This window comes from Diadema antillarum, unplaced genomic scaffold (genome assembly GCF_040938485.1).
Source record: "Diadema antillarum isolate AM-2024a unplaced genomic scaffold, OU_Dant_1.0 seq00002275_RagTag, whole genome shotgun sequence".
NCBI classification, from domain to species: domain Eukaryota; kingdom Metazoa; phylum Echinodermata; class Echinoidea; order Diadematoida; family Diadematidae; genus Diadema; species Diadema antillarum.
This window is the reverse complement of record NW_027272901.1, coordinates 11,398-24,644: the sequence shown is the minus strand read 5'-3', so window position 1 is coordinate 24,644 and position 13,247 is coordinate 11,398. Positions and strand designations below refer to the sequence as shown.

The window sequence follows — 13,247 nt, the reverse complement described above, 5'->3', positions numbered from 1 at the left end:
TTGAAGTTGATCTTGAAACTTTCAGAGATCATCCGTCCGCCCCACACTATAACACTACACAGCTCATGTCTGTTTTTGTGGTTGCGAAACATACATTCATCAGGCTAGTGTGTCTTTTGTTTATTCTATCCAGGTAACCTTGCACTATCAAGAGCTTTAGGTGATTTTGTCTTCAAGAGGAATGGAAGCAAAGGGCCTGAGGAGCAAATTGTGACAGGTCTGTACCAGGGATTGATTTATCAAGGCTTTCCCCCAGCTCTATTAATTCAGATATAACTGCTATGGCTAAAGTCAGTCTTACTTGAGCATCAGCCGAGTGTTCTTGAGTGGTTGTCAACAATTAGTAGGGTGCAATTTTCTATCAACAGGAATGGTTTTTTTTGTCAAGATCTGTTGATGACATAGTTAAAGAATGATTGGGCAATAAGAGGAGGAGATATAGGGAAAGTCTACATGATTTTCTGAGTGTCAGGTATACAAAATGTGTGTGTTGCCGCATGAACTTTGGAGTTTGGAATTTGAAGTTGGGAATGTCATTTAAAGGGGATGTTTGTAGGGCAAGTTTTCAGAGTATTTCAGGATTATATGCACAGGGTAGATTAATCGTATATTGGGAAAGCGTGATGAAAGTCAAAATGGTGTGGGGCTGAAAATACTCTGAGAAAAGCAGCACCATATATGTTGGCACTGTCCTGTGGATTCTTACATTGCCTCCACTTTATTTCAATTCAGCTTTATTTTAATTTTCAATTTCAACCTTAATTTCAGTCTCAATTTTAAGTTTAATTTCAATTCCAATTCATTGTCCAGCAGGAAACTCATTTCTTCAGCTGGCAATCCGAACATGCCGTCGAGTCTCAGCAATGAACAATTACCAAGAGCCTGTCAAATTCATAACTGAGTGAATATGCTGTAGTTCAGAAGTGTTAAATGGCATTGTTGAAAGTTCACAAAATAAGAAAAAAAGCTGAATAAAGACACGGGAAGGGGGGGGGGGGAGGATGAGAATGTGTAAGAGGATTTGAGAGAATAGAAATAGTCTATTTGTGATCTAAAAACTGTTAGATATGCAATTGACATGTGCTATGTCCGTGCACTAAGGCTGTTATTGTCGTCTTGACCAAGTAACACAATGTGTTAATGACCTTGCTCTGCTTTGATTCCACTGAATTCAGCAATAATAATTAGGGAGTCTTTTAATGTGCCATGTCTGTCACACAGTAACACTCCTGGTACAGAAAGGTGAGACCTCCTTTTACGTTTGCTTCTATGCAAACTTTTAACCATCTTCTTGTATTTTGACGTCTCTCACCACCATCCCCCTCCAGCTGTTCCAGATGTTACGGAGACGGACATCTCGGCCGAGTCAGAGTTCATGGTATTAGCTTGTGATGGCATTTGGGATGTGTTGACCAACCAAGAAGTGGTGGACTTTGTACGGACCAGAATAGCCGGTAAAATGGATCCAGAGAAAGTGAGTGCAAAGTCTTCCTTCACGTTTCTTACTGTCCTAAGCCACCATTATCCTTCTATTCGTGCACTGGTTTTTATTCTCTTATCCATATTTGTATAGTTCAGATAAATGGAGCTTGTTTTTTTTTTTCCTGTCCATGTATAATGTCGTTTTCAAGTTGAAACTCTTGTTTGGTTGACATTTTAGGAATGAAGCAGGGAAGATAGTTTCTCTTTTAGTTTTCAACAGTTTGACATCCTTATATCTCTTAGTTCACAATAGGAGAGTATTCAACTTTCAAGTTCTCTCTATTTTTTTATTTTTTTATTTTTTGGTCTTTTTAAATGTGTAGATTGCCTTACTGTGGTGGTGCTTAGGATATTTATCTTACCTTTGTCAAAGTCTCAGGGAAGCTATGGCACCAGTTCATTGACTGGCGTCTGTTGAACATCGTGGAAAAGTTTTACACATATTCTTGACTTCTTGAAAATGCGATTTGAATGATTACTTGATGCCAATCAAGTCTGGTCTGACATATCTTCTCAGGAAAGGGATAAAAGTTGCTCTCAGACAGATGCCAAAACTTTTGCTCATTTTTGTCGAGCCCACCGGAGGTGTGGGGAGACTAAGGGATCGCCTGCGACTTCTTGAAAATGCGATTTGAATGATTACTTGATGCCAATCAAGTCTGGTCTGACATATCTTCTCAGGAAAGGGATAAAGGTTGCTCTCAGACAGATGCCTAAACTTTTGCTCATTTTTGTCGAGCCCACCGGAGGTGCGGGGAGACTAAGGAATCGCCTGCGGCGTCTGGGCGTCCATCGTCCGTCCGTCCGTCCGTCGTCCGTCCGTCCATTCGTCGTCTGTCCATAACGCTACAAAAACTTCAATAACTCTTTACTCTGGGCTTCAATTGCTATCAAACTTCGAGGGAAGAGGGGTCATACAAAGTTTCACATTTTACCATACTAGTATATGAAGGTCACCTCAAGGTCAAAGCTCACAGGCAGGGGTCAATGAACTTTAGGGCCCAATGTTAAGTTTTTATGGCGTGTTTCTATTATGGGTCATAACTTTTGATCCATAGGTCCGTTTGTTACCAAACTTGGATGGTAGATGTCCCTTGGGGAGTGGATGGTCACCACAAGGTCAAAGGTCACAAGCATGGGTCAACGAACTTTTAGAGCCCAATGTTAAGTTTTTATGGCGTGTTTCTAATATGGGTCATAACTTGATCCATAGGTCCGTTTGTTACCAAACTTGGATGGTAGATGTCCCTTGGGGAGTGGATGATCACCAGAAGGTCAAAGGTCACAGGCAGGGGTCAACAAACTTTTAGAGCCTAATGTTAAGTTTTTATGGCACGTTTCTATTATGGGTCATAACTTTTGATCCATAGGTCCATTTGTGACTAAACTTGGATGGTAGATGTCCCTTGGGGGTGGATGGTCACCACAAGGTCAATGGTCACAAGCATGGGTCAACGAACTTTTAGAGCCCAATGTTAATTTTTTATGGTGCGTTTCTATTATGGGTCATAACTTTTGATCCATAGGTCCGTTTGTTACCAAACTTGGATGGTAGATGTCTCTTGGGGAGTGGATGGTCACCGCAAGGTCAAAGGTCACAGGCAGGGGTCAATGAACTTCAAGGGCTCAATGTTAAGTTTTTATGGCACGTTTCTTTTTTGCCATAAATTTTTACTCTTTTATATCTCTTTTTATCTGTTATATCTCTTTTTGTCCCCGCCGAACGAGTTCGAGCAGGGGACTATGAAACGGGCTCCGTATGTGTGTGTGTTCATGTGTCCGTGTGTGTGTGTCCGTGTGTGCGTCCGTGTGTGATCAAAATGTTCAATTTGCTACTTTTCTGTCATTTATGAGCCAATTTTGATTCTGTTTGCTTTATATGATAGCACTACATGGGAGCTTGAAACTTGTACACAGAATTTCAGTTGTGACCTTTGACCTTGACCTTTGACCTATATTGTACATTTTGCTACAAAATGCTACTACTTCGCCATTTCTAACCCAATTTCGATTCCGTTTGCTTTATGTGATGGCACTAGGTGAGGGCTTCAAAACTTCTACACAGAATTTTGACCTTTGACCTTGATTTTTGACCTGTATTGTACATTTTGCTACAAAATGATACTCCTTCGCCATTTCTCACCCGATTTCGATTCCGTTTGCTTTATGTGATGGCACTAGGTGAGGGCTTCAAAAATTCTACACAGAATTTTGACCTTTGACTTCTTTGACCTTTGACCTTGATTTTTGACCTGTATTGTACATTTTGCTACAAAATGCTACTCCTTCGCCATTTCTAACCAGATTTCGATTCCGTTTGCTTTATGTGATGGCACTAGGTGAGGGCTTCAAAATTTCTACACAGAATTTTGACCTTTGACTTCTTTGACCTTTGACCTTGATTTTTGACCTACTTTTTATTGTACATTGGCTACAAAATGATACTCCTTCGCCATTTCTAACCCGATTTCGATTCCGTTTGCTTTATGTGATGGCACTAGGTGAGGGCTTCAAAACTTCTACACGAAATTTTGACCTTTGACTTCTTTTACCTTTGACCTTGATTTTTGACCTATATTGTACATTTTGCCACAAAATGCTACTTCCGGCGGGGACATATATTACGCACCGCGTAATTTCTACTTTTCCTTGTTTGATCTGTTATATCCCATTCGCATACAATTTCTTGTACGCGAATGAGCGAGACACATTATGGCACTTGCCTTGTTAAAACTTTTCTGTGCTATTGTTCATCTAGCACTGATCGAGCCAAATTTACAAGAGAACATGACTGTATTGGTGGATGAAGAATGAAAGTTAATTAGTAATGGTTTGTCCCAGAAGGGTCAGATCTAGTCATTGTTGAGCTCAAAGGTCAACCAAACATTATCCAGTTTTCAATCTTGATCCCTGTATCCATGCATGATAGAGCTAAAATATCTGTTGAGAATAAGAGTACGTGGTCATACATGTTCACAGGTACCCTGACTATAACAGCATCATTTTCAATGAAAAACTTGTGCATGCTCGAGTGCTTTTTCACACATTGAACATCATACAGCTCAATCAGCAAGGATCAAGAATTTCTTGAGCCTGAACAGTGCTGAAAAAGTGTCTCTGAGAAAAAAAAAGACCAAAAAACAAATTTACACTCATTGTTTTATTTAAGTTTGCCCTGTGACACAACAGCAGCTTTATTTTTAAATGGCTGATAACTTGTAGACACAAGTGATTGAGAATTTGTGTGGCCATTCTGCAGTGCACCCAACATAGACTCAAAGGATATGAAGGTGATTGTAACAACCTCGATACCTTCAACTCTGAACTAAAAACCTGTCTTTTCCAGCAACTTTGTGAATAATGTGTGAAGGTATTGTGGGAGCCAGGCGCCTTTGAATGTTTCTGAGGGATAAATGGTGCTGTATAAATGCTGTTCATCATCATCATCATCTTGTTGTGTTAATGCTGCAATGACGAGGACAACAACAATAAACAAACAACAACAACAACAACAACAAGGCTTTTGATTACTCCAACAGTGCCAACAATAACTAGAACCGGAATTTGTCAACACTGACAAATTAGGTGATCCGATCTCTTCGAAAATCAATCATTTGAGTCCTGATCCAAATATTCATGACCATACAGGTTTCATCTGTGTTGACGGGACATTGGCCGTGTGATGTTTGGATTCTCATTTAGAAAAGGGAGTGAGACCTGCCATCTTTGGTACCGAATTCCGTATACACTAACGGAAATACAGAATGAAGTATATTTGACCTTTGACCTCACTTTGCACACCCAAGATGGCGTCTAAGCAAAAAGTGATTCTTTTATGAAATGATTCGTGTAACATGGTCTTTGCGTGTGCAAAATATGGGAAAGATAGGACATGTATTGACCAAGATACAGGATGAAACATTTATGACCTTTGACCCTAATTTACATACCCAAGATGGTGTCCGATCAAGTAGTTGTTATTTTATGAAATAATGTACGTGACATGTACTAAACATGTGCAAAATATGGGATTGATAGCCATTGTTGTTGTTCATCTATTGCACAGAAAGTAGTAGAAAGAAAGTAAGATAAAGAAAAAATTGTGTTATTTTATAGAAATTTGAAGGAGAAGCATAAAAAATCAGAAAAAGATAGAGTAAGGAAAGTTAGATTAAGATTAACTAAAGAAAAAGAAGAAAAAAAGGTGTTTGAAAAATTTTAAAAAATATTGGCAGGGCTGAGCCTCGAACCAGGGACCTTAGGATTACGAGTCGGATGCGCTACGCAATGACCTATTTCATTCTCCATAGGCCCTGTGTATTAAGCAAAATGACGCTGCATCGAAGCCTCGTGCCATTTTCAACCAAGTTTTTCGACGTTATGCCGACATCGTATGAAAAAATGGAGGGCACATGTACGATAGCCCAAAGTCTCAGCTACAACATACTAAAATCTGGGAGAAATTCACCGAAGCATAAGTGAGCTAGTGCTCGAAAAAGAGAGTCATGTCAATTTTCACTGCCAGAAAAACTGCTCTCCCATAGAGATAACACGTAAACTGGTCAAATTTGACAATATTACTTTCAATCCATTTTTACGAGGTGATGCCGTCATCCAATCAAAATGTTGTAATTATATCAATGGAAGATCATTTAATAAGCTACAACATACTGAAATCTGGGTGTAAATTGGCAAAGGATAAGTGAGATACGCTCGAGTGAACTTGAAATTTGATGACGTCATTTTGAAAATTTACTTTTTTTACTTTATTAAGAAATTTGATATCTTTTAATCATTTTGCCAGCATCGCCAACCCATGAAATAACATGTCCAACTCATCAACGTTCAGAATATGTAAAGAAAATGGGGGGTTACCGTCCATCCTGACGAGTAAAATCGGATTTAAAATTGACGTTTTTTGGCATCGTTGCACTGTATATCGCCATTGACGCGCGCGCGGAATTTCAACTTTGACGGGCCCGTATGACGTCATATTGAGTTGGATTGACTTGAAACTTGGTAGAAATATTCCTTGACATTTTAGGCATCCGATAAGTGTAAAAAAATGGGAAATTTCCATTGCATATGAGCTGTGTGTGCGAATATGTGCGCGCGCGTACGCGTCCGTCCAATTTTTTCAATTTTTCAAAAAATGCTCCAAATGTTCTGAAACGTGTGCAAAAAAAATTTGAGCTCGATTTGAGCATACAAATATTTCAACGCGCGCGTACGCGCACGTTTTAAGAGAAAATATGAATTTTGAGAATGTGAGTAGAATGCGCATAACTTGAAATATATGTGACGTAAATTTCATTTAAAAATTCCATTCCATTAATGAGATATGATTGAGAATGTGTATTCATATAATGACGTCATAGTGACGTCACGGTCGACTGATCACTTTGATTTTAGTTCGATTGCCGTCTTTGGGAGACGATACATATATGGTATAAGTTTGAAATTGATAGAAAGAGGACTTTCTGAGCTAATCGATGCACAACTTTTGGGGAGAAATAAGAAAAAGAAGAAGAAGAAAGAATCCGTACAGAAACAGGAGGTGATCCGAGAGGATACTCGGATCACCTAATAAACTTTATTTTATTGATGTCTTCATGTTTTCTTTACTTGTTTTTTTTTTTTTCTCTCCTCCCAGATTTGCGAGGAGCTGATGACGCGGTGCCTAGCTCCGGACTGCCAGATGGGAGGTCTTGGCTGCGACAACATGACAGTAGTTTTAGTATGCTTACTGCAGGGAAGGTCGTATGACGAACTCATCACAACGTGCGCAAAACCAAAGCCTGATAAATGTCCGTTTGAAACAGAGTAATCCCTTCACTGCTGGTCTCAGAAAATAAAAGAAAAAGGAAAAAAAAATGAAAAAATTGAAAATGCATCTCACAATGTTGGGGTATTTGAAAAGAGATGAGGGTGATAAACACACACACACACACACACACACACACACACAATGAACTGTCTGTGCAGTCTTTATTTTCTTTTGCAGCAGCATCCTAGTAGATTCTGTGATCCACTAGCCCCTCATCATATTCATATTCAAATGTGAAACCAGTAAATATAGCAAGACACTCATCATAGTGAAATTGTGTCTCTTATCCTCCTATGTGTATGTACACATTGTTTTTTGCAGTTTGTTGTGTAACAATCAGCCATTGCCTTGCATTTATCTTCATTTTCCCCCCCATTTTGTACTATGTAGCAAGTTTTATATACCTCTATGTCAGATATTGATATTCAGAAAGAGTGGGGAAAGTTGTATTACCTATTGTGTCATTTTTGTTACTGACTTTAAAACCACTTTTTCTCTTTCTCTCTTTATTTCTCATGTCTGAAAGATATTTGGTCATTGTACTGTATGTTATTGTGTCCAGATTAATGTTCATTTTCATGTGAAAAGTTGATAACTTGGTAACAGAGTCTTTGGTTCAAGTGCAGTGAACCGACTATGATTACCAAGTTTTAAAAATATTTCATTATTCATGTCCAATGTGGATATGAACTGTGCAACTGATAAAACATTAAAATTGGTAATGCGATAGTTTGGTCCTTTCAGTATGGGTGTGTCCAGTAATGGCATCCGTCAAAATTGGCAGCTTTTAATTGTTCACTCACTTTTACGTGAATGAGTCTAATTTTGAGAGCAGAACCCACCATTTGGCCGTTGAAATTGAGCTCACAGAAACATTATTACAGTTCATTGTTACAGTTTGCAGCCTGCCAGAGTAAACATCACCATACACCCCCCCACCCACTTACCCCCCCCCCCCTCCACACACACACACGCACACACACTCAAATGATGTCATTTGGCATAACTTGATGTGTGAAATGTGATATTGTCCTCACTCTAGGTGTGGCAAGTTTAGGTGAACTTTTCTAATAACTTTCCCAGATTAATTTAAACCCTAATTGCTTCTCTTTTGGCTGATGGTGAAATAATATGATGATAATACTACCTGTTTCTTGTGTAGTGCCTACATCTCATGTTCCATTAGTTAACAACATACACACAAGGCTTAGTTAAAACTCGTCGGTGATGATTTAGTCGGCAGTACACAGACTGATGTCTCAGCGTCTCGTATCGTAACCTGGATGTCATTATGAGAGGTTCAATTTTCCCCAAGGATTGCATGATCTTTCACGAAGGTAACAAGTATTGCTGTACAGCCGGCAAGAAAGAAACCAACGTGTTGGCATAATGCTCGTTAGAAGTGTGACAGTGTCCGAATGCTCCGCACCATCCAACTGAAATGCATCAAAGAGGCAATGAACCAGTTTAGGCAAACCTCAAACTGAATTCAAGAGTCTGATTTGGTGATGTGATGGGAATATTTGGACTGATTTAATTATAAAATATTCAATAGATTAAGTATTGGATATCTGAGCTGCGGATGCCATATCTTGAGTGATAGATACCGAATAATCCCAAAGCATCGATATTTGTCTGTGTAGCGTATGCTGTATGCCTATCCGCTACTGTTGAGCTTTCCAGTGGATTTCCGTATTGCTGGAATGTTTCTTTCTGCTGAAAATTTTCTACCGGTGAAAGTGAGGTTAAAGAGATATTTTTGGCATGGTCAGTTAAACTTATCATGTAACACTTTTAGCCTAGCTGGAGTGGGCTTTCTGATTATCGGAAGGGATGCGACAAACCTGACTGCCGCCACCAAGATCTCAGCTGCCAGAATTCGGGCAACCATGAAGACTCTTCCCGTGCAAACTGACCCAAGATGACAATGATTTGATTAACTGTGATTTATCAATATTTTGATAGATGAAAGCTAACTGATTATGTAGCATGCCAATCTTTACTTAATGTGGCAGTTATCTGCATTGAATTTCACTTAAAAATCATTCCAAACCATCCCCCAAAACCTGAATAAAATTTCATAAGCAAACAAAAAGTCGCAGTGATCATTTGTGGTAAGGTTTAGTTGTTGATTTCCATAAATTATATAATTTTTGTTCCGCCTATCTTATTTCTGGTGCACTGTAGTGTCTCCATTTAGTATCTTATGTTTTGTAGTACGATCCTGTGTCATGAAAAACCCACAACTACAAGAACTTACGTCCCAACTGGCAGCGTGTATCTTATGTGTTAGAAGTCATAATGTACGTCATGTGTACTTTTGTTCTCCATCCTTGGCATGTTACATGCAAACATGCCATCCTTTTAGACCTGGCTGTGGTAACTGTGAACTGATATCTCATCAAAATTGTGAGGTCTTATGGGGCATTCCAATAATGCCAGAATATGTCAAAAAATAATAATAATTTTTAAAAAATAGGACGGTGTGACCCAAATTTATGAAGGCAGTTTAAATTTAGTCTGTGGATTACCAGTATGCTAATCTTGTCAGCAAAATTTGCCTCAAATATCACATACACCAACAGACATCCAATACTGAATGCACGCTGATAAGCGCATGTGAAAGGTATGAGTTTGTTTTTTTTTTTCTTCTTTTTTTTTTGCGTTGTTCTAGCCCATGGACTGAGTTAAAACCTTTGTGAATTTGGGCTTATCAGTCAATTTCAGAAAGACATGTTGTGGGCTCCCTTCGCTCCCATCTGGTAAGGGTCACATATTTGAGAGGCACAACTATAATCCTTTAGGCCCAAAATTGCCCACAGTTCCCCCCCCCCCCCCCCCCCCAAAAAAAAAAAAAAAAAATAGTAATAATGATGACTGAACCACCTGTGCTACCCTTACAAGTATGTGTGTGCGTGTGTGTGTGTGTGTGTGTGTGTGTGTGTGTGTGTGTGTGTATGCATGTGTACCTGATTTGGGTACATTGTGTGAAAATGCATCTGTTCATGCCATTCCCTTTCACCCTATTCTGCAATGAGATCTTCATGAATACATAATGATTTTTCTTTTTCAAACCCATGCAGTTGTGATATGTACCTCTCCCTACAGCAAGTGGAGGTTGATGTGGCTAGAAAACCTCGAGGTGCTAAAGAGTCATTGAGACTAAAAACATGACGGCAAAAAAGAAAAGAAAAAAAATATTATTTTCCTTTGTCATCATACACCAGTGGAAATGTTTGCAGAAGTATGCGTATCACATGCATTTTCACTTTAGCTATATTTTCATTTGCTGTAGATATCACCTTTACAGTAAAGAGGAGCTGACTATTGTATTCGCACGAAAAGATGCTTCTTTTTTTGTATGTGCCTAGCAACCCCCACCTGCCATGGAATCATTGTTCCACAGTTTTGATAATCAAAGTGAAAATGATGGGTAAAGCCTTTGAATTCCAGGATAAGGGTGTCCCAGTTATGTACGTCAGACATATTAATTTATATTATGTTCACAGATCATCTTGTTGCCTTCTTCATCAAAATTCATCATTACTTTTCATCTATATTTTGCATTTGCAGTAGCAACAGTCAGTACTTTGAAAAATGCCGGGAATGCAAGATAAGAGCAGAATATTCATTTATCATTTATTATGTGTATTTTTTTGTAGTACATAATTATGTAGTTGATGACGAATAATGTAGCATTCCACCTATTTTTTACTCCCTTTTGTAGCCATCGTCATTCAGGATTTTTAGTTATTTTTTTGTCATGAGATTTTTTTTTTTTCCTTGAGAGCTTCCATAAATAAACCCAAGTTTTGCCAATGAGTAGGAACATATTTTTCAGCATAAATAGAAGATATTTGCTCAATTGTCTCTATTTTTCACTCTATCTTTCAAGCAAAACCTCAGCTGTTATCTGCATGGTAAAAAAAAAAAAAAAAAAAAAGAGCCTGATTTTTCTTTTGTCTGCTGTGCAACTTAATGGAGTTCTGTAAGTAAATCCTTCCTAACAGCGAATTGATCCAAGTTTAAGTTCATTAAAGAATAAATTAGTATCAGTTATAGAATAATAAAGTTATAAAACTACAAAGTTTTACAATCCCCCCCCCCCCAAAAAAAAAAAAAAAAAAAAAGAAGTGATATCAATGGCAACTACAATATCAACTTGAGTTAGCAATTGATATCAATTTTGATGAAGATAATGTACAGGCAAATGTAAGGCGGGTGCGTTTAGTAAAGACAACTTGAGCAAACAGAGTAGCATTTTTTTTTTTTTAATATACCATGACATATACCCCAAAGAACAGATGGACTTTCAAGGGATTTGTTTTTATAAAGGGTATTATGATTGTGATTTTTTTTTTTGCTGTTGTCTTGTTTTGTCTTCTTTCTTTGCACATACAGTGCACTCCTGTAATAACGAAGTCGTTGGGACCGGCGGTTTTCTTTCATTATATCAAATATCATTATAACCAAACTGTAAAGTATAGAAAGATACATTGATGTTAATGTTGGGACCTGAATTTTTACTTTGATGGAGTGATAATGTCATAACTGTGTTCATTATAACGGGAGTGCACTGTATGATTAGCAGCACTCCATCCACGTACCTGTTAATATACTATATATCTCTCTGGGTTGAGTGGGAATAGCAGTTTTGTCATTGAGGGGGAAAAACAAAAACACTCACACATTGCAATTTGCAAGACTGTTCGTGTCGCTGCATTCTTGGCTAATGAGCACTGTGCACTTGATGCAACCTAGCAGTGTGTATGAAATTCATCTTCTTTCATTCCCGCAAAAGAATTGAAGATGTTGGCAGTTGTTTTTTTTTTTTAACACAGTGACTGTTCATAGCTCCTCCCCCTTTTGTTCCCCCTACAAGGAGTAAGTGTGAAAATGAATTGATCTCCTTGCCTTCCTATAGCCTTGCGATTTGAACTGCCTTTTCTCTGTTTCTCGTTCTCATTTGCATAAGTCATGTCATTTGTGTGTCTGTGTGTGTATGTGTCTGTAAGTGAGTGTGTGTGTGATGTGTGCTTAGGAAGGCATTTTGAAAAATTTAAGAGGAGTAAGATCTGAATTATGTGTTCCACCTTATGGAGGACAAAGTGTGATGTCATAGTCATTCATCGCCATGGAAACTGGTTCCGAACAACCTCACCTGGCCCCGAGTGTTTAATAGATGCCAAGTTCAAAAAAATTTTATGAGTGAGATTTTCATGACTCGGCATCTTGGCGCGCACGCATGTGCGTGAGTGAGGGAGGGAGCGAAGCGACTGAGCGAGGGGAGGGTGGTGTCCGCCTCTCACAGAAGGGAGCCTTATTCAATTTTTAGCTCTTGATGGTGCAAGCTGGTGCATACTTAAATGACTATTTTTTACTAATTTTGAAAGACAAAAGGGAAACATGCTTTCAATTGCAAGTCTCACTTTAATTCTTTCAGCTATGCTCCCAATGCGTGAGAAAAATGGGTGTCATGCGTGAGATCGTGAGACAGACCCTAAATGCTTGAGTCTCACTCACAATGCGTGAGACTTGGTAGCTCTGGTGTTTGTGCGTGCACCTGGTCCAACCCAAGCTATAACAAAAGACTGTGACATCATCACTTTGGTGCTCTCTATAAAGTAACAAGGGTTATTACCTCTGTTTTGTGATGGCCTGTTCCTGTGTGAGCAAGTGGTTATAGGATGAATAGGCCTATTGGTATTGAAAATAATCTGTTTAGAAGACTGTTGTAGACTGTTATTTTTAATACAGTTACCACAGGTGTCATGCTATCTGCATGTATCTGCTCAAAGGAATGTTCAAACATTGTTCCTACAGTGTGTCGCTTACCCCGTTACAAGTATTTGTAACCTTTTCTTTAAGCTAGGGAAAAACCATCTAAATAGGGGAAAAGAGAATTACATGTAGTTTATGATACAGTGACTTCCAGATG

General features: G+C 38.6%; 1 protein-coding gene across 1 annotated transcript in view; it reads left to right on the top strand.

Moving 5' to 3' along the window:
• The window catches only part of LOC139714443 (probable protein phosphatase 2C T23F11.1), a 38,170-nt gene extending 29,999 nt beyond the window's left edge, over nt 1-8,171 (top strand). Inside the window, exons 7-9 of the mRNA XM_071626149.1 lie at nt 134-217; nt 1,329-1,474; nt 7,136-8,171. Of these exons, the coding sequence (XP_071482250.1) occupies nt 134-217; nt 1,329-1,474; nt 7,136-7,309 (404 nt within the window). The 3' untranslated portion in view covers nt 7,310-8,171. The remainder of the gene's footprint in view (nt 1-133; nt 218-1,328; nt 1,475-7,135) is intronic.
• Nucleotides 8,172-13,247: the final 5,076 nt, after the last annotated feature.